The 25,017-nt window shown below is 42.0% G+C and overlaps 1 protein-coding gene across 1 annotated transcript; it reads right to left on the bottom strand.

Annotated features, from left to right (window-relative positions):
- Window positions 1–325: 325 nt before the first annotated feature.
- onecut3a (one cut homeobox 3a) lies at window positions 326–19,917 on the bottom strand. The gene is made up of 2 exons (XM_067514426.1): window positions 18,571–19,917; window positions 326–5,101 (listed from the first exon to the last, which is right to left on the bottom strand). The coding sequence occupies exons 1-2, from the start codon at window positions 19,607–19,609 to the stop codon at window positions 4,809–4,811; spliced, it is 1,332 nt and encodes a 443-aa protein (XP_067370527.1). The 5' UTR covers window positions 19,610–19,917; the 3' UTR covers window positions 326–4,808.
- Between the last annotated feature and the right edge of the window lie 5,100 nt (window positions 19,918–25,017).

The raw sequence follows: 25,017 nt of genomic DNA, 5'->3' as shown, positions 1-25,017 counted from the left end.
CTTTGGAAAAGCAAGACACACATTTCAGGACCTGAGTAAAGACCACAAGCTGAGAAATGAAGATTGAATGCTATTGATTGGGAGGAGAGGAGTTTGACCTCCCCCAGCACACACTGCCCCCTACTGTCTGAATTTATATACATCAAAGAAACAGGGGGAAAGGGGGAAGGGTTGCAACAACACATGCACACAACCAGTGAATCCAACAGTGACGGAAATTCTAAAAACATGGACCCTTCCAATGCCTAAAACCCAAATCCTCCCACCCTATTTTTGTTTTGATAATCAAAATATCCCCCACCCCTTCTCCACCCTATCCCAAGTCTTTCCTTCCTCCTCCTCTCCCCACAAAATCACAGGTCATTCCTGTTGGTTTCTATACAGTTATACAATATCCATGCACAAAAGAAAAAAGCGCACCTTCTATTCAATAAGAGGTGCTGGTCATTAATATTCTAAGAACATCAGGAGCACTTGAACACACCCAGGAACCTTCAAAAGTAACTGTGAGATTTTTTTTTTTGAGAAAAGACAACTTAGGCAGAAGGCAGAAGAAAGCTAACAATGAGAAAAATGTTATTCCTCCTTTGGTTTAACATTAGATTTTTGGTTTAGAGCTCAGCCCAAATCTTATTTTTGTCATTTCTTTCTTTCTTTTTTGTTGTTGTTTTTTTTTTCCTTTAAATGTACCCGGCCATGAGAGAGCTTTAAACTCTGAATTGTGTAGCTCTTGCCCCACTCTCTCTACTCTAGTCTTCTCTTCTGTCTCTTCTTTTCTCATTTAACCCTCCACAGAAACATTCAGAATGTCTTTTCCTTTATGAAAACAGTAAGTACATGCCGTAGCAAAAACAAACAAGAGAACGTACGAGAAAAATGAGCAAACAAAAGGAATTTAACAGTATAAAGCTTCAAGTCACAAGTTCCAAAACTAACTATCATAGTATCATAGTTTCATAATCATTGTTATCATTAGCATTATTATTTTCAGTTTAAATTACATAAAGTTTACATGAAAGGTTTTTGAGGTATTTCAGAATTAATTGTCAACACATGCCTACCGAGTCTTAGCACTAGCCAGGGGGAGAGGTCGACTGGACAGACAAGATGGAGGGAGGACAGATTTGCTGTCTATAAACTGTCAGTGAGTCTTTCACACTTGGTGCAGCCTCTAAGCGTGCATGTAGTTGAAATAGAGACACATTTAGTGGTTAGGTTTTACAACTATAGCCCTCTGAGTGCTTGGAGCCTCAGCCTTTTTACCCCCCTCATTCTCTGTTACACAAAAATATCTCTGATGTGAGAGAGGTAATGCAGCTGAGAATAAAAGCACACTGGGCAGAGAAAAAAAAGTATAAAAGGTCTGCAAGCTACTAGAAGATCAACGATACAGTAACAAAGACTCTGACAGATTAAGGAGTAACATATAATTTTGTTTCAAATAAATAGTGTATAGAAAATGTTTTATAGACTTTCTACATGATAAAGTGCTTGTATTCTAGTGTATCAAGATGGAAAGTCAATATGGGAGAAAATGCTGACACAGCCCCCATTCTGTGTCCCTCTCTTTGGCCCCCATTTCTGTCTATCCAATTATGGGTGTGTTGTCTGTGTGTAAGTGTGTGTTTGTAAATGGGTGAGCAGCTATATGCATGCACCCACATGGCTGTGTGTGTGTGTCCAGTGCAGTCCCACCCGTGGTTGAAGGGAAAAGGCACTCAACTCTGTCTGCAAGGCAGCCACCTCCTTCTTTGTGGCGCGATGCAGTCTGACTGCGCTGTATGTACAAACATGTATGAGTGTGCATGTGTGTGTAATATTTTCAGTGGTGCATTTCTGTAATAGTTTTGGACAAAGAAGGGAGGGCTGTTTTTTGGTTTGTGTCCCCCTAGGCAGTTTGGGACCGGTAGGCTGCAGTATCTTTGGTATCAGTGGCGGTTTCACAAACCACTCAGCTTAGTGAGGTAGCCACATTGGTTCTCACTACAAACAAATGTCATTTTGTCAGCCTAATACCTAGAGCTGATTCTAGCTATTTACCTATGCTCACTCAACTGTATACCACAAATCGATTTTAGCTCATCATCCGTTGGCGATGTTAACTCACTGCTTACAGCAAGGGTGAAGTTAGTCAGTGCCTTCCCGTCAGCTCCACTACAATGACCATCTCTTATCTTATCTGCACCGCTAATCTGACTACATTGTTGGAAATGCTACAGTTGCATCTTAAGACCTTACAGATAACTACTAAGTCCCAAGCTTTATCCCCCACCACCCTCCAACAAGACCTCAACAAATCAGCCAGGACTTTTGGAGGTCAGTGTTTTGTCCCCCTGCATTTTACCCCGTTTTTGGGGCTCAGTTTAAAGGGGACTGAGAGTACCATATTTCTGACATGAAATGCCAAAAGAGAGAAGAGTCCGCCATTAATTCCTCTCTTCCGCAGCTCCCTGTGTTTCTTCTTATCCTCTTTCCTGTGGTAAATGTCTTTTTCAAGTCTATATTCACAAAAAATATGTCCATCATTGGCCTCAGTCCTTGCATCCCTCGTTATTTCCTTTTAAAAAGTCCTTCCTTTGTTGTCATTTGATTTATCAACAAGGTGCCTTACTTATGCACAACAGAGCACAATAGTAACAAGAAATAGAAACTTTGTGTCTATGGTACTAATTAAATACCCGCATCAATATAGAGAGCAAGAGAGAAAGAGAGGGGGCAATGGGGTTACAGGGACAGAGGAGGTAGAGAACCAAAGATAAAATGAGAGATTTTTCTTCAGCTTCTTGCATTGGAGACATTTTCTTTTAGTTTACTGTTCTGTGTGTGTGGTATCTTTGTCATTTGAGGTTTGATTATTGTATGCCTTAAAATCTTGTTCTATTATTTTCTTCTTTTAATAAAAAAGTATATTTTTAATTCAGTTAAAATCTGATTGTTGGTTGCTATGGCACACATTGCCCATCATCAGTGGGGATCTCTGTAGCTGTGTGTGAACTTTAGAACCATATTCTGTGATTCCCGTTAAGGCAGTAAGCATTGGCACTAATTATTTTAGCATTTACACAACTGAGTGTGGTTAGCTTTGGGGTTAGCAACTGAGAACCCTTGAGTGGGAATAACCAGGAGATTTGGCTTGAATCAAATCAGTTGAGAGACTTTTTGCAAACAAATGGGATGGAAGAGAATGGAACAGTGATTTGATAAACCATTAAAGCTCCCAAAATAATGTTCCTTCAGTAAACCTCCACTGCACCTAAGAAGTGTCTGTCTGCCTCAGAAAACCCTTCTGTTGCGTTTTTCTGTTTTTATCTTTATGCCCCCTCATTTTGTAATTTCAGTGTTTGCATTTTGTGGATTTGGATTGGTTTAATAAATCCCTGCCTTTGCTAATTCCCTGTGTTTTTAGTGTTCAGTTTAACCATCCCCCTCCTCCGGCTTCATCAGTGCTGGTTGGATGAGGAACAACAATAGGATAATGGTTAGCTATTGATCTGCCTTCAAAGAGCTGTGAGGGCCTGAATGTGTTGTGCCATGACTTTTCCTCAGCATCTAGTGGCTCTTCCCTCCCTCTCCTCGACTCTATACCCCCATGCTCTGCTGGATACAAGTCTCTTCTATCGACAATAGGGGGCACTGTTACTCTGTCAGCACAGGCAGGACCAGGGAGGGAGAGGTGTGCTGCTGCTGTAGTAGTGAGGCCTTTGTGTCCCCATCTCCACTGGGCTCCATGTGCTCCTCTTACATTCTGCTTTTCATATGCAGCTGTAATGTAGTTGGCTGGATGCCCGAGCGTGTTGTTGTCGCTTGGTTCTCAGTTATTGATCAGAGGAAAAGTTCCCAGCAGAACAAGGAGCATGTCCAGACATCTTACCCGCCTCTCCTGTTGGTCAGGGAAACACAGACTCTGGGCTCAGGCTAGGAGTAACAATGACACGTCTCCCTACAGGCCTCCAACATCTGTGCAAAAATATAGACCTGGGCCTGGAAGACCTGAGTATCTGCTGCCAAGGGTCTTGAGTTTCACCTTCAGGAGGGGTCAAGGCACTGCTCTCTCTGTCTGCATCGATTCATTTTTCAATTCATTAGTTTGCCGTATGATCAGGCTGAGCTGCTCTCTGAAATGGCTGGCCATCAGAGAATACCTTTGGCTGAGGAATGAAGGAGACTACAGGAGGGGGTGGGGGGGGTAGAGATGGAGAATTGGGAAGCCTTGTTTTTTTCATAGGCTTTGTGTCTTCTTTATGACGGCCTCGTGTGTGCAGGATGTGGGCTTGGATAATAAGGCTATGTGCTGTTCTGTTGACAGTTTTATTGCCGTTCTTTTGCCCTTGTTGCTTCTGTGTACCGGCATAGAGGGGATGTGAGAGGGAGTAAGGAGGCAGACACAAAGGAGGTGAGTTGGGAGAAAAAGCAGAATCATTGGCTACTTGGTTGGTGAGACAGGAGGACGGCATAATTTTAATAGTGTCCAACAAAAACGTCTAATCTTTGGTGTCTCTTTACTTTGTCAGATGCCATAAAAATTTTTCTTTCAAAAAAGACAGAATCAGTGATTGTCCTTATGTGAGTAATGCAGAGTGGACCTGATTTCACAATTCACTATTAGATTGTGGTTCTTTCAGGTGAGAGCTTGAAATTCTGACTGACAAAAGAGATGATTGCATGGCACAAAGGATTTTTTGGGCAGAGGACACATTCAGATGGTCCAGGCCAGGTAGGATTGTTACAGAGAGGTTTCATGGCCAATTTCCCATGTTGCCTGTTGTTCCAACCTGGTTCCCTGGCCCGCTGAAGGCCCTCACCTCCTCTCAGGCCTTGGAAAAGGTTGTGGCGGATGTGCCAGGCTGCCCAGGGCTGGTACCATGGTCATCGTGCCAGCGGTCCACACAACGCCGGCGAGCATTCATAAAGAAGTTGCTGACGGTGCTGAGCTCCAGGCCGAGCTGCTGGGAGATGGTGATCTGCATTTCTTTGGATGGACGCTTGTTCTCCTTAAAGATGGCGATGAGTGTGCGGCGCTGCAGGTCAGTGAAGACCAGACGCTGTTTCTTTGGCGCTGTGTTGCGGTCCTTGTGTTGCTCCTGTTCTTTGCGCTTGCAGGCTTGGTGTGGATGGCAGCGGTGGGAGGGATGGGGATGAGAGTGGGAGGCAAAGAGGAGAAAGAAAACACAAAGCAAGGTAAATATAAAAAAGTGATTATTTTTGTGACTAAATAACAGACAAACAATAGATGGAGGGATGTAGGGTAACTAAATATACCATTAGCCAACACTTAAGCACATAAAAACTAGTTCATAGACTAGCAGAGATTCTACAGCTCCAACTCTATTGCCATATTAAAGTTGATTTAAAGCTAATCCATGCCTTCTGCCCAGTGGGAATATTCCTTCCATCCTGCAGAGTGCAGACAGGGAGCCAGCCTGCGGTGAGAGAAAGATGGGGTGAAGAGGGAGGAGGGGGTTGTGGGACTGGCTGTTGCCTGCTAGCTGGAGACACTGCTGTTTGATTCAATATTAATGCAGTTTGAGTCGCGATGGGGGACTGAGTGACTGTTGCCCAAAAGTAAGCATTTTGTGTGTGTGTATGTGTGTAAATGAGAGATAGAGGAGGGGCTGATGCACGGAAAGAAAAGGTTGGAGAGAAAAGAACAGAAAAGGTGGAGGAGTAAGATGTGTGTGCATTTGAGTGTGTGTTTGTGTGTATAAGAACCAAAGAGAGGAGCTGAGAAGAGGAGGGAGGGGCAGCAAGTGAAGGAGAAAGAGAGATATTGACCGACTTTGCTGTAGGAATTGGGGGGTTTCTCTGTAGGGACTGAGGTCAGAATCCCCCCCCAGCAGGTCTACAGTCTGCTACTTCAAACAGAGCCCACTGGAGCCCACTCTATTGAGCTCTGAGAGGGTATTTATAACCCACTAGCCTCCTCCCCAAACACAAACACTTGAGAGGTGCATGCACTGGCTGCTATAAGCCCTTTCCCATACACTGAGCAATTTTCAAAAGAAAACACTCGAAGTGTAGTCTTTTATGTTTTGGAGGGGGTGGTGGGGTTGTAGGCAGCAAACACAGAAATTAATAGTTAATAGAATGTTGTATTGTGGGTAAGTGTGTTGTAAGTCAAGGTATTTGTAGGAGACTGGTGAAAAGCAGCACACCTGGCACAAGGTAAAACACGCCGCCCAGAGATGGTATTGGAGGAGTTGTGTGTAGGAGGTTAAGGCACCACATCTGCAGCCACATGTTCCCCTGCTGGGTGAGGATCGAATCCTGCTTAGAACAGAATGTGTGTCCCTCTCAGCTTCCCTACTGTCTCAATAAAATGAGAGCAAATTGGAGAAAGAGCGAGAGAAAGATGCCATCCCTATGGGGTCTACACCTGCTGCCGTTGGGACTATCTGATACTTTCATACTCTCCTTCAATAATGTCTCACTCCCACACTGTGCATGTGTGTCTTGATGCATTTAAGGACAGATTTTTCTTCCTCTTTTGTGTGTTTGGAGGGAGACTGTGATTATGCTGAAGAGGTTGGAGCCAGGCAGTGGCGCTGTGTGTCTAATTACAGTGGAACAGAGCCCATTGATCAGCCATTGCAGTCCAATCTGTTTACTACAGATGTCTAACCTGCACACAGGCCCATCCATCATATCTCACATCAACACTACACTACAGCTATCCAAAAATCAGCTGTAACATTAAAACCACAGCATGGTAAAAATGTAACACGATCCACAAGTGTCAAAATACACAATTCACAATGGTGTTAATGTTGTGGCTAATTGGTGTATATATTACACAAACCTGCACATGGAAGTAGGCCGCACACAAATTTGTCAGTATGTATCTTGTCATCACAAATAACAATAAATATACATTTAATGGTAGCCATGACAATGAGTAGGATAAGGAGAATGACAATGAGGATGTCATTAGATGTTTAAAGTCTCAGCTGGTCAGGTGCTACAGGACGAGCAGGACCAAACAATCATGCAGTAAGTCACTTGAAGCATTTGGGAGAAATTGGTTGACACTGATGAGGTCTGCAGTCAGTAGAATTATAACTTCATCCATTCATTGCTGTCTTTTTGTCTCTAAATATTTTGACATAGGAAGCATTTTTAAACCCTTGACATTAATGCATTACCACCAAGGTGAATCCAGGGACAGTTAGCTGTCCGACTCGTGCATTAAAAACTGATCCAATTATAACTATGATAACGTCTTTAAAAATCAAATTATGATTTCAGTCCACTACAAAGAAATGTTTAAAGTTAGTGTTCTTTATTTTTTCTCAGTTAATTATTCTTGTTCAAGCACAATTTGTACTTAAATCTAAAATATGACTTTTGATCATAAAATCAAATTGACCGAAATATTGTCACAATGCAGTGGTATATTGGTATATTACAGTGTTTTATTCTTTAATTGAAGCTGGTTTCCCAGTTGTCTATTGCCACTGTCATTGGAAATTAGGTCTGTAAAACTCAAAATTAGACTGTGCTTCTGTCAAATTGTTCCTTCAGTAATTAAAAAACAATCCCAGCACCAAACTAATTTGTCATTCTCAAAAAAACACCCTAGATGGAATGATCATCTAAAGTAACAAAAACTGGCAACCAGTCTAATAAAATGATGCTTTTAGGAAAACACAACGTCTGCATTCAAAACGTACTAAGACATTAAGATAGCTGAGAATGTGCTGCCGTGGTGGAGCAGTACGGGTCGAACAATTTCTTCAACATTCTCATTTAACAAGTAATATGAAACTTTTAAACTGGAAGAAACTTTTTTTTTTTTATTTGAAGGCTACAATTGCAATCAGATGACTGTAGACATGTGCAGCTGTAAGAGAGCTGTGTAACTTTTAAGTACTTCCACTGGATCAGCTCCACACTGACCACTGAGAATTTCTACACTATGCAGCAAAGACATGCCACCCCCTCTGGGTTTAACTTGTGTAAAAGAGGATTCGTTTCCCAGCAGGGAGATGAGCCTAAACATCCTTACAAGCTCTACCAGGCCCATTTGAAGTTCAAGGAGAAACATCAAAGTAATGGTGACGTATATTACATGTATTTCCCTCCACATTTGTCAGACTGTCAACATTATTGAACATCTTTGGAAAAAGGAAAAGCCAAATCTTATACAATAGTGGAATAATGTCAATTACCCGAAAATGTGAGGCATCAGTGTCAAGGAGAACTTTTTAATGGCAGAAATACAAAATATTTACTACAATTTTTGACACTTTGTTGAGGTGTATTAAGGGCAATGAAATCCACATGGATCTATGCAGTTTTGGAAAGCGGATTCTTCCAAAATCTATTCATAGATTTGTTTTGAGTAGCTCAGAAATCATTGGGGTAAATGCTTGGGATGTTAACTGCAATAGGTTTGCTTAAATTTTTTCGCACTTTATTTTTTTAAGTCTTAACCTTTGACAAAAATCTGTATCTTACTGAATTTTTTTCTTAGTGCAATGAGCACATACAGATTAAGTCCGTGTTTTTTTCTTATGTTCCTCCACAACAAGCTCAGACGGTCCCAGCGTCTCTCTCCACACCTTTCCACGAGAAAGTCACGTCTTGTCACCCCATCGACCGCTTGTTTTCTGGCTTTACCGTCGGCAGGTGTCGCTCTCGTCTTATCCCGACTGCACGGGGCGCCATAGTGCGCTGCCTTTGCTACAGGCGCTGGATTTAGTAATCAATATCGATCGATCGGTGAGGAAGGGGGCCCTGATTACTGAACCAAGCTCGGCATAGAAAAGAAAAAAAATCGATCACTGCAGCTTTTAGAGCTACAGTAGGCACTGAGCAGAGAGACGGACATAAACTCATGCACAAAGAGCAACCGGACAAGAGCAGTAATTCTGGTTTGGTGCTGAGTGTTTTGTGAGGTGTACACACCCCGCTGCTACACGGCCAGAGAGAAATGATTTATACAACTCGCTATACGGAGCTGTGAACGGAAGCTGACCTACTTTGCTCCACAAACACACACACGTACATCCTGATGAACAACATGTCAAACCTGGGTGTCATTTTAGTTAACAATTATTAATTTTTATCTACAATTTTTGTTAACCTAATATCAGTGTGAAAAAATGTCCCATGAATAAAAAGTAGAAGTCCCGTCATTTCTTATGAATGTGAATTTAAGGAGTGTTTTTAATCTATCAAAATAAGATTTTGCTATATGCTTTATGCTGGGGGAAAACGGCAAAACTTGAGCCCATTTCTTTTCCACTGATGACATTAATATTCTTTGCTTCACGACAAACCATGTGAGGTTAAGAGAAAGGCCCTGGGTGTTCAATATCGATCGATAGATTCGTGAATAATTCGTGTGTGAAATTCAGTTCGTCCAATTAATTATGCCTCGGAGGGGGGAGTGGGCCTAGGGAGGACATTTATGAAGGGGTGGAGACACGAAAATACGCCAGAAAAAAAGGGAAGGAGGAAGTAATGTGATGATCTAGCTTTCTTTGCGGAATAAAATCCGGGGAAAATAAGTAGATTTCCATCACCTGCTTTGCTTTATCCGTGTTTTCTCTTTGATCCAGTTGTCTTAGGCCTCCTCTGCCCCTGCAGATGTGAGTCCATCTTAAGCATTAATCATTTATTGATCATCACTGCCCGTCCGGCTCATAATGAGAAAGTCAAACTGCCTAATATTGCGCATATGAAACCCTGATTGCGCACATGCATTTAATTTCCCCCCCTCTCCTGCTATTCGTTTTCCTAAGGCTCCTCGGTCTAAAATTCAATCACAAAGCCCCGTTTGTGATCCTTGTAAAGCAGACGAGGTCAAAGTCTGTTGATTTAATTAATTTACCAATAAACATGTTTACCGGTTACAGTTCGGTGCCTTTATATACGAGCACACATAGGCCTAAACACCATATCCCGTTTATTGTTGGGAGGCAATCCTGTCCTCACTACTAATCTATGCAGTGTGCTTGTAGTTGAACTCCTCTCTGTATTGTAAGAAGCATGATTGAGCAATTTGATGTTTAGGCTTCAGTCTATTTATTAAGTAACGTCTCTGCAGTTTCGCATGGGCTGTTGCCCTAAAGATTGATAACAGCGCGCTTTTACGCACGGCCCTCTCTCTAGACTGTGGCATTTATTCCATTCAGGCTGCAGGGCAGTGCCAAGCTCCCCCCTTCTCTCGCCAGGCCCAAACACTCCCAGCTCAATACTCCTTAATGTAATGAGCGAGAATTGGTGTTAATATACTGATAAAGCGACACAATTTGTTTGTTTACCTTCTCTCGCGACTGAGCTGCGAGGCATTTCTTCTTCGGCACTTCAATAACACTCAACCTGAACTCAGTTACACTTTCGCCCACCTCAGTCTTCCAAGACTCTGTCTGCAACATTTAGCCTTTACCTTTTAGATTTGCTGGATCAAATATCACAGCCATGCATGCACTTGAATTTATATTTTATAAATAAATAAATTATATATATATATATATATATATATATATATATATATATATATATATATATATATATATATATATATATATATATATATATATATATATATATATATATATATATATATATATATATATATACACACACACACACACACACACACACACACACACAGAAAATCCAATCGGAAACATTGAATTTTATTGAGCTCTGTTTTCTAAATCCCATTGTGTGCAGCCCGGTGGTAAAACCTATTGCACAGTGCACCAAGAAAAAAAACTAATGTAATGAGTAAAGGCTGTTGCCTGTGAGGGTCACACTTCTTATGAGTTTTAGGATCATTAAATGCATTCATCCATTTAAGTGCATGATTGAAAGAACCTCATGACTACATTTTAACCTGCAACATAATTTATTTATCTATTTATTTTTATCATTGTAATATCAGCCTTGGTTTGCATTTATTTTTATGAGTGCGTCCATTGTTAGAGTGATACTCCTATCTGCGATTATCATTGATTTCATTCATAATTGCTTTGACCAGTTATGCGTGATAGCGGTAATGATCCTGATGCTTTATTTTGTACAGAGACAAACGGGAAGACCTGGGGTGTCCTTTCACACAAACAACAGATGAGGGACTGACATGTGTTTTCTGTGATTTATTCATTTATTAGGATGTTATATACTTTGGAATATGCCATAAACTACTTATGCTTAAATACTAATACTACTGGTATTAGCTGAAAATTGGCAACACCACATATAATTTAAGAGCAGTAATTAAATAATACAAGCGGTGCTTTTCAATCCACAAATATTTAAATTCAAAAAGTAAAAAAAAAATATGTTTGCTTCTCCTAATCCTAACATTTTAAAAAAATGACCTCTCACTCGGTGTGATGTCTTTTTGGTTTTGGTGTGGGTGAGCGGTGGGTGCAGAGGGTCTCTGACTGGGCAACAGAGATTCGTAACTGGGCTTCCAGCGGATCTGAGTATGGTGCCAGGATCCAAACGGAGAAATGGGGAAGAAATTACAAATGAAGAAAGAACTAGTAAACTGTATTTATATTTTTCTTTTCGTGACGATGTCTCACGATGATCACCAATTTTTCTCGCGGTACTTTTTGCGAATATGGAGGTCTATTAAATAAAAGTTTGCCCTCCTCTGTATTTACATCATTAATATTGAGGTGAACAGATCATAAAAAGTTACACCGCATGAGTTACCAAAACATGTTCATTTACTGAAAATGTCAGCGGTCAATCAGACGTCATTTCCCTGCTAGTTTATTATTTGTCGCAGGAGAATCTGAAATGATCTGCAGTCATATCACCGTTTACTCTACACGGGCAGACAGACAGGTTTTCAATATGCAGGAATTTTTTAAATTCAATTCAGTACAGCTCTCACTCAATCATGTGAAGACAGAAATGTCTAACTGCGCTTATTGCAGTGACGTAATTACATTCACATGGTTATTTTTCCAATGCAATACCAAGCATTTAATTGAAATAAATACATTGCTGTCTTTATTATTCTTTTGCAAATTGCCTGGGCTCTTTGATATAAAGGTTTCATTTTATAGGCTATAAGTGTATTATATTATTTATTCGAACTTCAATTTGTCCCCTTTTACAAATTAGATAAAGATCAGGTAAAAAACGTGTTTATTTATTTATTGTGGAAAAACATAAAAAAATAACATAATGCTTTCAGAACAGTGTTAAGTTATCCTAAATATTATTTGGTAATGTGAGAAAGAATTCTCTACTAACAGTACCACACTTATAGTACTACTAATAATATTACTATTACTACCACTACTACTGCTACTGCTAATAATAATAATAACAACAATAATAAGAAGAAGAATTTAACATTTTTAATTGATTGTGTAATATTAAAACTGCAGTCTCACAAGTATTACAGTCGCCTCACACACACACACAGACCTTGCAGTGTTCTTGTAAATGTTTGAAATTCCGATTAAATGACAGTAGAAATAATAAATCAGCGTTTTCATAGCGGCTCAGCAAAGCAACAAATTAAACAAATTAATAATTTTAGAATAACCCACAGCCAGTCCGTTATATTTAATAACATGTACAAAGGCTGTATGGGCTGACATCGATTCATTCATCAATTGATTTCACAGTCGTTTTGTTCCTTTGTTGATCTGTGTGGGGTTGCCCAACCGGAGTTTCGGGTTGCATCTGTGGGTACGATAAGCTCTGTGTGTCTGTGTGTGTGTGTGTGTGTTTGCGGTTTTGCTACGATCGACCCTGTCGAAAGACTCGCAGAGGTTCTGTGCACAGCAGCTGTATGCTCTCATTTCAAATAAGCACACTGAGTTCGAGAAACTATTTGAACGTTTCTACATGTACCAACATTTTTTACATGAGTCAAGCGGAAATTATTGGCGGTCAAAAAAGAGACTAAGCAACATTTTAGAGTTTTTTTTATAAATCAAATGTGGCCACTTCTCAAAATGTAAACATATACGTAGCAACTGTGTTGAAGAACATCCATCTACGAAATGTCTAATCTGCCTTATATGTTATAGACACTGTACAGCGGTCTGTGGGATCCCGATCTCTGTTCTCTGTAATTGTGAGCATCCTTGCTTTGAGTTCTGCGCATTACACAAGCCATTATCGGGCCTTTAATAAGCGACCATCTCACTAATTATTCTGTGTCCGGGCACAGATTTATAAGACCCCCCCCCAAAAAAAAGTAATCCGAAACTTGTGTCAGACTTCGCTAGGCGAGTAATACGGAGCAGACACTGTTCCGGGGGCATCCCGGCGTTACATAACATAACACTGCTCCATTAGCACGGGGCTGATGTGTTCAACCTTTTAATTGCACAACAGTCTGCTCTTTGGAACCGTCACTTGCTTTGGCGTTTAAGTAAAACGACCGCAGATTACGACGGGTCAAAAGCCAAAGAATGATTTGTTCTTTCATCACACACACGTACAAACACACACACAGAGAGAAAGAGACCCACACAGCGTCCACCCCCCATCTTATAATCTTTTTTGCGCAGCCATTTGACTCCAGAGCGCAAGGACGAGTAATCAGATTTAATTATGATTATCTGAGGTTTGGCCCTTTGTATTTTTGCCTAGAAAGGAGGGGGCTCACGCAGTGCCATTAACCCTTTGGTGCTGGCCGCGTGCTTTAGTCGACTCTGCCAGCAATTTGATTTAAAGGTCATTCTCTCCTATCGATCTGGTTTGGCGAGGGGGCGACGGAGTAGCGTAGGAATTGATCATCTAAAATAGAAGAGACGGTATTCGAGACTGTACAGAGTCCAGACCTCCACTGCATTTATAATTGCTAAGCAGCTCCCCCCTCCGTGTGAATTGAGAGTATGTGTAACGCAAGCACACTCCTGCTACAGTCGGAGTAATCTGCTTTCTATTAAAATTATTCTATTGAATAATAAGGTCCACATGGTCAGAGCAGTGTGTGCAGGACGGAACAGTGTGGGTGGGATGTATAATAAGCGATAAGAGGTTAAACCACTGTGAACCCTGAGTCGTCTCATGTTGCTCTATCGCAGAAGTGGATGGGAGCTACACTAAACCTCTCAAATTTTAAAGTCAGCATCAGGCTGTTTTGATCAGGGCACGCGGCGAGGTGTGCAACAAGCCAGAGTGAGAGCCTGTGTTTATTAGTCATTCTGCTATGTGTTAAGAAGAGTGAGCTGTGAACGGGAGAACTGGTGTTGCACGGTGGAGAGGGAGGGGGTTGTATGGCTGCATGGCGCAGCTCCAGAGATGGGAAGGAGAGGCCGGGGGATGGAAATCAATACAGATTCAGGGCTCGCCAGATCGGCCTTAACAATGTGGCGCAGACGCGCTCTACAACCCGATCACATACACACACGGGAAAAGCTGCGGGGAGGTGACACATTTGCAGACTGTATCTGATGCTGTGGTATTGCACAGTGTGTTGGATTCATGCGGCCTGGACAGTTACTTGGATACGTAAACAAAATCACCCATCTTAAAGGTCGCATGTGCTTCTCTTAAGTGTCATTCTACTATACATATGCATTCTATAACGGATTTGTGTAACTTGAAGTCGCATTAATTGACTTGACCCTCCCCACAGACTGCCTCCTCATGCCATTTCACTGATAATGATGCAAGGCGTGAGATGACATTTCGTCTGGTCTGAGCTACGCTCAACCCGGAGTTTAAACAAAATAGCCTCGAGGTATAACCTCAAGAAAATGGCTGTTGCTCTCCCACCAGAGGATTTCAAAGGCGATGCTTGTACATGCATGTCTCAGTACTTACAGCACACGTTGCTTTGCTTAACGAACAACGAGGCTCTGAAACCGCAGCTGCACTGTTTACTCCCCTATCTTCCCCTCACACATCAATTATTAAAGTACCAATCGATCATTTCGCAGGCTAACATCAAGCCATCTCTTCATGAGAAAAAAAATCCTGTTTAAGATTATCCTGCATCAATCACAACTTAATGCCTTATCCAATTAAACCCATTACCCCGGTTCAAATGACATAAAAGAGCACCCCTCCTGACTATTCTGATAAGGATTTTAAAAATAAAGACGACCCTCAGTTAGTATTTTGCAGTTCTTGAAAAAACAGATGCGATTTAAATGGAAACCCCGGTTGGCTTTGTGGTGGATAGGAATAGTAGGATGCACGATGGTGTGATTGACGCGATGGTGTATTGTGATATTGATCGATGGGTGGAAGCTGTTGGATGAAAAAAATGGGCGCTTAGGGCCTACAACATTGCTATTAACTATGTGTTGGTTCACCATCTTGTCCTCAAAACATACACACGACCGCGCAGTTAGGGTGGATGAAGGCACATTTCAGCACTCTGGACAGCGCACATACAAATGTTAAAGCAGGAAACTGGTTCTACCCCTTAGACGTTCTTTGTAAACATGCATAGAAATATGTACGCACCAAGAAAAATTTGTTATGTCAAGAAGAACAATATTTTGTGCATAATTACTTCTGAAGGATTCTGGTAATGAGTTTGTGCAACCAAATAAGATACAAGTCTGAATTCAAGTCTGAATGTTTGAACCCTGCCTACATTGAAGGACCTAAACTGGAATCCCGGTAATTGCACAACACAATAACAACATATTTACAAGCAAAATTGGGGTAGAAAGCTCTGCAGAGGGGAAAAGGCTCTGTGTGGCGGAGGTGGGGGTGTGGGGAAGGGATGAGCATCGCTCCAGGATTAGGCGTTGTGTAAACTGCGTGTAGTCCATTGAAACATGAATAAAGGCCTCCCACCCTCATTCTAAACAATGTTTTTCCTCCGTGTCCTGTGGGTCTTGACCTGCCCACCCTGGCACGTGCTCGGCCCATTCAAATGATAATGAACCAACAGCGCTTTTTTATGAGGAAGGGACCTTGGCATGTCATGGCAGATCATCACTGTCACAAGCAAATAATGAAGGTGAAATGCATTGGTGAAATTTCTGGTGCTATGCAATATTTTTTATGTTGTCTAGCCAGGTGGCTAACACAGACCCCCAAAGAGCCAACGAGTGACTAAAAAAACACTGTGATCACAGCAAGGGAAATGGTGTGCGGTTGCATTTTTCTTTATCGCTTTCTCTCCCTCTCTTTTTTTCATCACACCTGTCCTCTTTCCCCCCCTTTCCTAGCTCCCGCCTCCCACTCTCTGCTCCAGGGGAGAGACCAATGGGAGAGAGTGCTGAGGCGGGATAATTGATAGATGCACTGGCTATCCTTATCGATCAGGTCTGTATTGACCCGACCAAATACATTGAGATGGAGTGTGGAATTCAACACAGATGCAAAGACGAATTGTTTTCATCGTTAATGCAATCTTTACTTGCCTTCCATACCCAACGTTGCCCCTGTCTTTGCAGCTTTACAATGAAGTTGCCTATTTCTTTAAGCAATAGTCGCTTGATGAGTAAGTTTGAGATGCTCAGAATATGTGTAACAGTGTAACCGGTGTGCTAGGCCTTATGCTATGGGTCTGCATAGGAAGAGCACAATAGGTGGGGAAGAATGTGGGTCTTTGCCCTCGGTGCATTGGGATATGTTAAGCGTGAAGGACACACATTCTCCCTCAGCCAGGCCTATCTCTGCTCGGTTTTTCCTTTCAGGAGTGGATTGTCATGTGTGTGTGCAGACACTGGCATTTTCACATTAGCTAAGCAGGGCAGCTGCATTGATTTGTGTGCCTGTGATGAATTTGGAATAGTAATTTGAATTTATTGATTGATGTGGCCGAGCAAGTATTGCCCAGCCTCACTTTCAGCATCGCAACCCCCCAACTCCCACTCTCAAGCCACATGCTTACCGAGGATAATGGTTATTTTAAATGCAATAAGTAAAATGTTGCTCCCTGCATTTGCATACAAGTCGTTTGTCATTTTGCCCAGTATGATTCTCCTTCAGACCTACATGGTGACAGCATCTTAATAGATATAACAGGCTTGAAATCTGCTGTTTCGACATGAAAAAATATGTAGTAAAATTTCTCATAAAATGTATTTTAAAATTGGATAATCAATTGAGGGTGGATCAAACTAAGATGAGCAAGACGCCATAATATTTATTCTACAACTATAAAAGAAATGTGCAGCACGCATGCACGTACGCGTACACCTGACATCCATAGGCTGTCGTGACCCTGACGACTTATGCAGTAGGTGTGCTCTGCACAGGACTGTGCCACTCTATGTCAATTGAATTGGGGGGTTTTATCCTGATGCTGGGTGTGGAAGATATAAAACACCACAGCCCAATTAGCTTTAACAGCAGTGGCACTTAAAGAGACAATTGTGGAGTGTTTAAATCTTTATTTACCAGAACCCCACTAAATGCGCAAAGGAACAATTTACATGCCATTAAGTGCTTTTCAATAGGGCATTGACTGGAACTAAAATATGCCACTATATCTGCTTAATTGAACTGTTCGCTGAAATACGACACAGAAGAGCTGATTGACGTTTGGAAGCGCTGCAAGTCTAAACAGGCCTTTTGCACAAGACCCAATGAGAGGGGACCTCTCAGTCACTCTCTGTTTTAACCCAATATGACTCTCATTTTCATTTACGCCCTGATAATCTGGTTGTAATTGTCAAGTTAATAAGGGGGTGCGGTGGGAGAGTTCCAATCACGGCGTCATAATCTTAGTATATGAAATCACGATGCTTCAAAAACTGAAACCATATAGAATGACTGAATGAGGGTTTTTGTCATGATATGTTCTATTGTCGTGTCAGTTGAAGCTAACACATATCATTCCATTTTCCTCAGCTGCAGAATGTCTAAACAGGCCTTAAACCAACTGTGGGGACAAGACTTCAGAGAGACAACAGAGGCCAGAGAAAGACACATCTGTTTGTGTCTCTGTCTTTCAGAACCAAGTCGGTCATTTATCAGTGCGTTACTCTGAAAGGGGACACCTGGACCTGAAACATTGATTCATAGGAGGTCTTGCTCCCCCAAAACACACACACACACACACACACACACGCATTAGGCAACCCTTGTTTGCAGCGACGGGCTTATTATTTGACAGGGACAATACTATTAGATCAAGTTTTGTAAACCGTGTGGGTGTTTGTGTTGCAGTGATCTGACAGTGATTTGTTTTGCATTTAAAGAAACGACTGTAAGATTGAATCAATTTTAGTCACATTCAGCTTTGTTCCTCTTTGTTTGGCCTCTTTCTCTGTGTGTTTTTGTTTGGGTATGAGAGAGAGAACGAGAGAGAGAGACTGGACAGAGGATGGCGGGTGTCTGCATCCATGGGAAATCTCTGCGTAAAAACTAACGTGTCTGCAGACTGCGTTTGCACCAGTTCGGCGTCTGAGAGATGCCCCCTCTCTTTTGTTTATATCACCTCCACTGTTGCACAGCGTCTGTTTATAGTATCATGGATTGTAGCATCAATCAAAATATAGATTTCCCCCCAACATTTAACACCCCAACTGTCACGATGAAGTTTTACTCGATGCAATCGACTAATAACTTCTAGTAATGTCTGTTTGAGCAGCTATTGACAGTCTCGCCACATTGACTTCTAATTGATCCCTCCACATCACTCAGGCCGGGAGCTGTCTCCTCACTCACCTGCAAGCCTGAGCGCTGACATCCGCTGGAACTCGGGCTCCTGGAGCCACTTCCACATCCTCCTGAAAGTCTCCCGGCCAGACTTGAGTTTACTCCACGGTTTAGGATTCCTCAGCAGATCAGACAGAGTTCCCTGGGACCGACACAAGATTCTCTGAGCAAAGATGGCCTGGGGGATGCTGTAACGCTTGAGCTCTGCCGTTATTCTCTGTGCCACCTCCTTGGTGTTTATCTCCTCCACCTGCCCTGACCCAGGTCCCTGACCGCCACCTACCACCGTCTGCCTGTCCCGGTCTGACAGCATGGACCCGTTTGCCTGAGAATGCGGATGGCTGTGATGGTGTATGCCGTTCAAGGATGTCATGAGCCCGGCCCCGTGGCCCCCGAGTCCCCGAGCCAGGTGCTCCTCTCCCCGTGACAGCATGGCCGCGTGGGACTCAAAGCCCCCCGTGGACAGCATCTTGTCATTGGAGAGGTGAGCTCCAGGGCCATAGGCGCTGAGAGTCTGCTGCGAGCTGTGCAAAGAGCCGAGACCGTTGGACAGAGGGGAGAGAGGCTGGCCCATGCCAGACATATCTTTGGGGTAGTGGCCATAGAGGTTACTCATAGAGGCGAGGCTTCGGTCGTCCCTCATCAAGGTGAAGCTGCCGCTGACGTTCCCGGCTGCGAGTCGCTGGTGCGCCGGATGATGGTGAGCATGCGGGTGTGGATGGTGAAATTTCTCCGAGACAGTGGATATGGGGGGCAGGTGCTGCAGCGGCGTCAGTGTGGTGTAGGTGCTGCTCAGGCTCATCCCGGAGTCGCACGACATGGTCATTGCCGGATGCAGGGGGCCAGACAACGCGTGGTCTGTGCGGTAGTCCCCTGCTCCCTCCAGTATCGAGGCCATGCTGGACACCATGGCTGACCGTCCATGCGACACCAAGTTCCGATGCGACGCCGACGACTGGCGCGCGTGCGGGGAGTTCATTAAGTCGCTTGTTTGATGGGAGTGAGATACACCGTGCAGATTTCCAATGTTTTCCATTGTAAGCTCCATCGTTGAAAGGATCTTTATTTCCACCCCTCTCGCCACTCTCTCGCTTCTCTCCCTCTCTCACTGTCGCTCTATCTCACACTCCTTTCCAATAAATTCTGAACGATTTCAAAGCCAAGCCATTGATTGTAGTTGCCTCTCTGCAGTCAATCCAGCATGGTTTTAAAAGATCGGGTCCTGGCCGCCACACGAACTGCGCCGTAAACCTCTGCTCACTGTGCGAAGGTGTCTGCGCCTGCCTGGATTTCTTCCGCTGTACAGCACCTTCCACTATACCCAAAGCGCTGCTCTGCTTTCTGTGTGTATATTGACGCGCCCGCGCTCATGTTAAGATGAGACTGAGCCAGTGCGCATGTGCGCACCCTGTAGTTTATCCTCGCACTCTCGTACTCTGTCTGGGGCCAATCTGACGTCACTGCCTCTTTGTCAGGGGTTGTTCATGTCGCAAATGGAGGCTCGCATTCCTGAAAAAGATTACATTAGACACTTGTTAAGATAAAACACAGAACTGCCGTCCTCTGCAGTGTGTGCAACATTTACACTCGGAGGGATAAGAAGGGTGCGCTCCTTGTTTTCTCTGATAAAGCGGTTTGTCACGGCGTCAGCAACATGTGATGCCTCTTCTGAAGGTTAAATATTAATTGACTTGTCACACCAGGCCATGAGTATAACAAGAAAACCACAACTTTTCTCGAAGAGGTCATTTATCTTTATTTAGAAATTCAAGATGTTCAGAAATTCTTGATGCGCACAGAAAAAGTGGATTTATAGTAAAGAATAAGAAAGTCTCTGACCGTTTAAAACATGTTCTTATCTTCAGACCGCATGGCTGACCTTTGACACGTTTTAATTTGAACCATTTTCCCTGTGAAGCTTCTTTCTTTCTAAAATCTGGAAATTAAAGGGTCAAATGTTTCTGTCCAGTGTCTTACAGTTAAGCTTTCACTTTCTACTTTTTCTTACAAGTTTTTTTTCCTCCTTCAGCAAATGTTACTGAATACATTTCATCATAGCCTCTAGGCTTTGACCCGTTTGGCATCTTTGCTCTTCTGATTCGGGCCACGAAAATCAAATTCATAAGTGCACCAACTTTCAAATAATTTTAAACGCTTTACAAACTTCTGTATAAAACTTGCTGCAGGCTCACGTCAATCCAGGTCTGCAGATCCATCAATGTCAAAATATGTATGGATCAAGAGATGCATCGATAGGCTGGTGTCTACTGCAGAAGCTCGCAAACGTGGGTACGATCGAGGCATTGCACTTTGTATCGAAAAAGTCACGCATATCTGGTGGAAAACGAAAAGCTAATGTCTCTCTAAAGTTGTCAAAATAGTTTTCCATCATTCACAAACACCGACTATAAAGTTTTTTAAGGTCTGGAATTGCTTTCTGTATGTGGTGGATAAAACCAATACTGTGTAACTCATTTAGTTTGTATTTTGGTTCTTTATGTTGTTAAGTGGTATTTTGTCCTTGTTCTAATTATAATTTTTTAACGTGCTGTTTTCTATAATTGCTTGTTAACTGTGGTGGCCACCTCATTATTTGAAGCTGCGATTTTAGACAAGTGAAAAAAACTGCCAAGATCACAACTTCAGCACCTCAGTGACATGTTTTAGACTATGTGGAGCATGTTTTGTTGCACACCGTTTGTGTGTGTGTGTGTTCACCCTGGCAGTCGTCCGTAGGCCTTTGGTTGCTCTGTAAACTATGTGAACACTGTTGCAAACTGAGAGCCTTGGCATTTACACCGATGTTATGTAAAATGAGGCCATTAGGATTTCGACCCGCAACTGAAAAAAAACCTACTATTCAGGAAGTGACCATCACTAATCATTTGCAAATTGCATAAAATAATTTCCCTGACCAGTGTTTACCAACACTTAGGTCACGGCCATCCATTACTTCACTGATGAATTGTGACATCAGTGGCCTTGGCACACAGCTCCCCTTTCCCAAATAATGACCCGAAAAACTGTGTCTTTGCTGATTGCCAACGGGGGATGGTGGCTTTTGGCTTGTGCCATCAGGAGAACAGCAGTGTCCGCTTGGGTTAATGTCCCTGTATTGATCCCAGCAGCCACTGCTATCGAAAATGAATTACCGAAGCCCGCACAGCAGCGAATCCGTCATCTGTGCTCAGCCAGCCGGCCAGAGCAGCTTATTGGTCGCGGTGGTGATGGATGTTAACTTTCATCGCTGGCTCCCTGCTCCCAATTTGGCAGGGTTTACAACCCCAAACAGCGGCAAAACTTTTATACTTTCACCACGAACTTGCGAGCCTCATATCAGAACACCAGCATCGCTTCCACCAACACCTTTTGGGAAATGACGTTTTACAGGCTATTTTTATTGAACCGGGGTCAGTTTAGGTCTACACAGATAAAAGAGCGAAAACAAGGGTCAACGTGGCGTGGGGAACTAATCAGTGTTTTCAACCTATTTGCAGTCATTTTGGTTTTCTTCTGCTTTATGCAGCTTGGTCAAATTGTTCACAAAACAAACCAAAACGTAATTTGTCCGCTGAATGAAAAGTAAATCCAGCTATTTTCTCCTCCAAAATAATCCATGCATCCGCCCAGAGCTCAGTTTTAATTTGTATTTTAATGTACTGTTTTGAGTATTTTTATAAGCATATCCTATGGCAAATACAATATGAAATATTAACTGTGTCGATATGTGAGGAGTGACTGGGGCGATGCCGCAGAGACCAGGTGATTTATTTCATATTAATAACAGCGGGCGAGGCGGTGGCCTCAGCTCCACGTTGGCATCGACTTTGCACACAGAAACACATTTGTGCAGCATTATTTTTGTGCGTCCATTATTTTGTTTGTTAATATTTAAAATGCCTTTCCCTAAGTGTTATTATATTTGGTCTTTTAATAGGACTCTAGGCTACAATTTGTCGTACTGCTCACCATTAAAGTCTTTCATAAGGCTCACAGTATTTTGTTTTTATCTTTAAGCACTGCTGTCATTCGCTGATCAGCTAATCAATGCTGAACCCGGAGCTTCGCTCAATGGAGGATCAATAAGGCCAAAAAATGCATTCTGGTAAAATGGTTTAAGTTCCGTCTGTGCTGTTATGTGTTTGACCTGTCTCAACAGGCGGTTTCAATACAGAAAATGAATACTCAGCTGAAAAGTTTAAACTGAGCCTTACATTTTATTTCAGGTGCTATTGAAAAATAACATTACAACCGTTTCCCCAATCATAAGAATAAGAATAACAAAAATAATAATAGGCCTATAAATAATTACATTTTAATCATTTGAAAACAATTGATCATTTACAATTTCCCACAGGAACATACTGAATTTCATTGCAGTACATTTCAGTAGTAAAATATATTTATAATTTTATTTCGCTCAGAACGGTCTTTTCCAAGTTTATTTCTAATTAATATTGTGTGTTAAGAGGAGATGTTTCTACTGGACCAACTCTACCGCAAGATTGTCTATTTTCCCAGGAATCACTCGATAGAGACAGACTAATCTTTTCATGGCTTCTTGAATGACTCCGTGGCTGATGCATCACACTTAATGTATTCTAAAGTATATTTACTTGAATCTGGCTATTGGCAAAAGTTAAGTAGCAGTGTTGAGTAATGTCGCATTGATCAGGCCTCTGAGCAAGTCAGCGGGACGGGGCGCTGCTTCTCCTCACTCACACACACACACACACACACACACACACACACACACACACACACACACACACACACACACACACACACACACACACACACACACACACACAGAGAGAGAGAGATACACACACTGTTGTGAGAGAAAACTCTACAAAATCTGTCTTGTTTGCCCATGGCTTTTCTTTAAGTAACTGTGTGTGAGAGAGAACAAGAAGAATGTCCTAACATCTATGATTTCTAATAAAGTGTGGAAAAACCTCGGAAAGTAATTTCATAATTCTCACAAAGGTCTCACACAACTGCAAGCTGACTAAACCGCCAAGCAATACAAGTATTTTTGCTCATATTACTAAATATTATCAAATTCATCCTTTGTTTTTGTAATTAGACATTGAACTTATCGCTTTACCCTACATTTTCTACAAAGTTTCAGTAGGCTACAGGCCAAATCAATGTCAACTTGAATGGTGGACAATTGAATGGTGGACAATTTTGAATGGTGTGTGTCCTGTTAAATCTTTAAACAGCAGCCTACTATTAAACACTTTGTTTTCCAATCAGAGCTGTGTAGCCAAAATTAAATGGCATAAATGTTAGGAGCATACTGAATTGCTGTGTTTGTGAAAGCGTTTGCCTGCAGTTTGTTTAAGAATTAGTGTGTTGCCATAGATTATTATTTAGGTACATTTGCATTTGAAAGCGCCCTGCAATAGAGGACCGTAGTGATCAATAGCCCTGGTGCCATATTGATCTATCTGCTGTCTAATCGATTGGCAGAGAGAATTGGGCGCACATCTCTTCTGTGCTCTTGGTTTCACTCAAAATGAAAGTGAACTTATTTAGAAATAGACGCAGCAGGCCTGTGTGAGTATTGACTCTAAAAATATATAGGACAACAGGTGCCAAAGCAGGCCTGGCATGTAGGCCAGTCAGTGATCAATACGATGTTTCCTGGTAACATATATAGTTTAGATATAATAAATTAAGGGGGATGCATATTGTAAAGTACCCACCGTGAGGGACGAATTTAAAAGAGAGAGTGTTTGCTTTTTAAATTAAAAGGCATGACAGAAAAACTGGAATTGGAGATGGGGAGTTAACAATTTTTATTTTGTAAAATAGTTGTAGATTACACACATTTTCCTGGCACAACGTCATTCATAAAGCTTTAGGGTTCAGTTCCGTATTGTTTTATTCAGCCAATGTGTAACAACGACGCTCCTGGTCGGTGGGTGTCGTGTATCGAGAGGAAACACAACTGAAACAATAAACAAATGTATAAAAAGTTGTCAGAAATGTCATTTTGCCCACGCAGATTTACTTGGAATCTGATGTGATCTGTTGGCGAAATGACCATCACTGAAATGTGTTCACGTGATGTCACCGCAATCAATAGAGCTACTAATCACTAACACGTTCAATAAACTATCGATCTGATCCCAATGGATTAATAAATGTTGCGCGAATAAACTTTTTCAGTTTCTCTCCGACAAAATTTCAAATTCAGCTGGCAAGACCTCAAACTGTTCATGGCACGGATTATGTGTGTCGTGTTGGCCCAAAACAATTATAGAAAAGACAAATAAGACTTGAGAATTAGGCCTTAAAGCCTGAGGTTTTGCAGTAGTAATAGGAGGAGTTGGATAAATCGCAGACCATTTAGTAGGCTAAAGCTTTTTAATTTTTTTTACTCTTTTATTTTAGTTTTTACACCTGTCGGCATTTAAATAAAATATCAGCTGAAATCAGACAATT

This window comes from Channa argus, chromosome 8 (assembly GCF_033026475.1).
Source record: "Channa argus isolate prfri chromosome 8, Channa argus male v1.0, whole genome shotgun sequence".
NCBI classification, from domain to species: Eukaryota; Metazoa; Chordata; class Actinopteri; order Anabantiformes; family Channidae; genus Channa; species Channa argus.
Note: the sequence above shows the minus strand (reverse complement) of the source record. Positions and strands in the feature narration are given on the sequence as shown.

Bases quoted from the DNA above. Each gene is read 5' to 3' on its own strand.
- onecut3a (XM_067514426.1), bottom strand. From the start codon at position 19,609: ATGGAGCTTACAATGGAAAACATTGGAAATCTGCACGGTGTATCTCAC. The intron at 5,102-18,570 runs GTGAGTGAGGAG...ATCCACACCAAG, and splicing joins GTCAGCGCTCAGGCTTGCAG to CCTGCAAGCGCAAAGAACAG.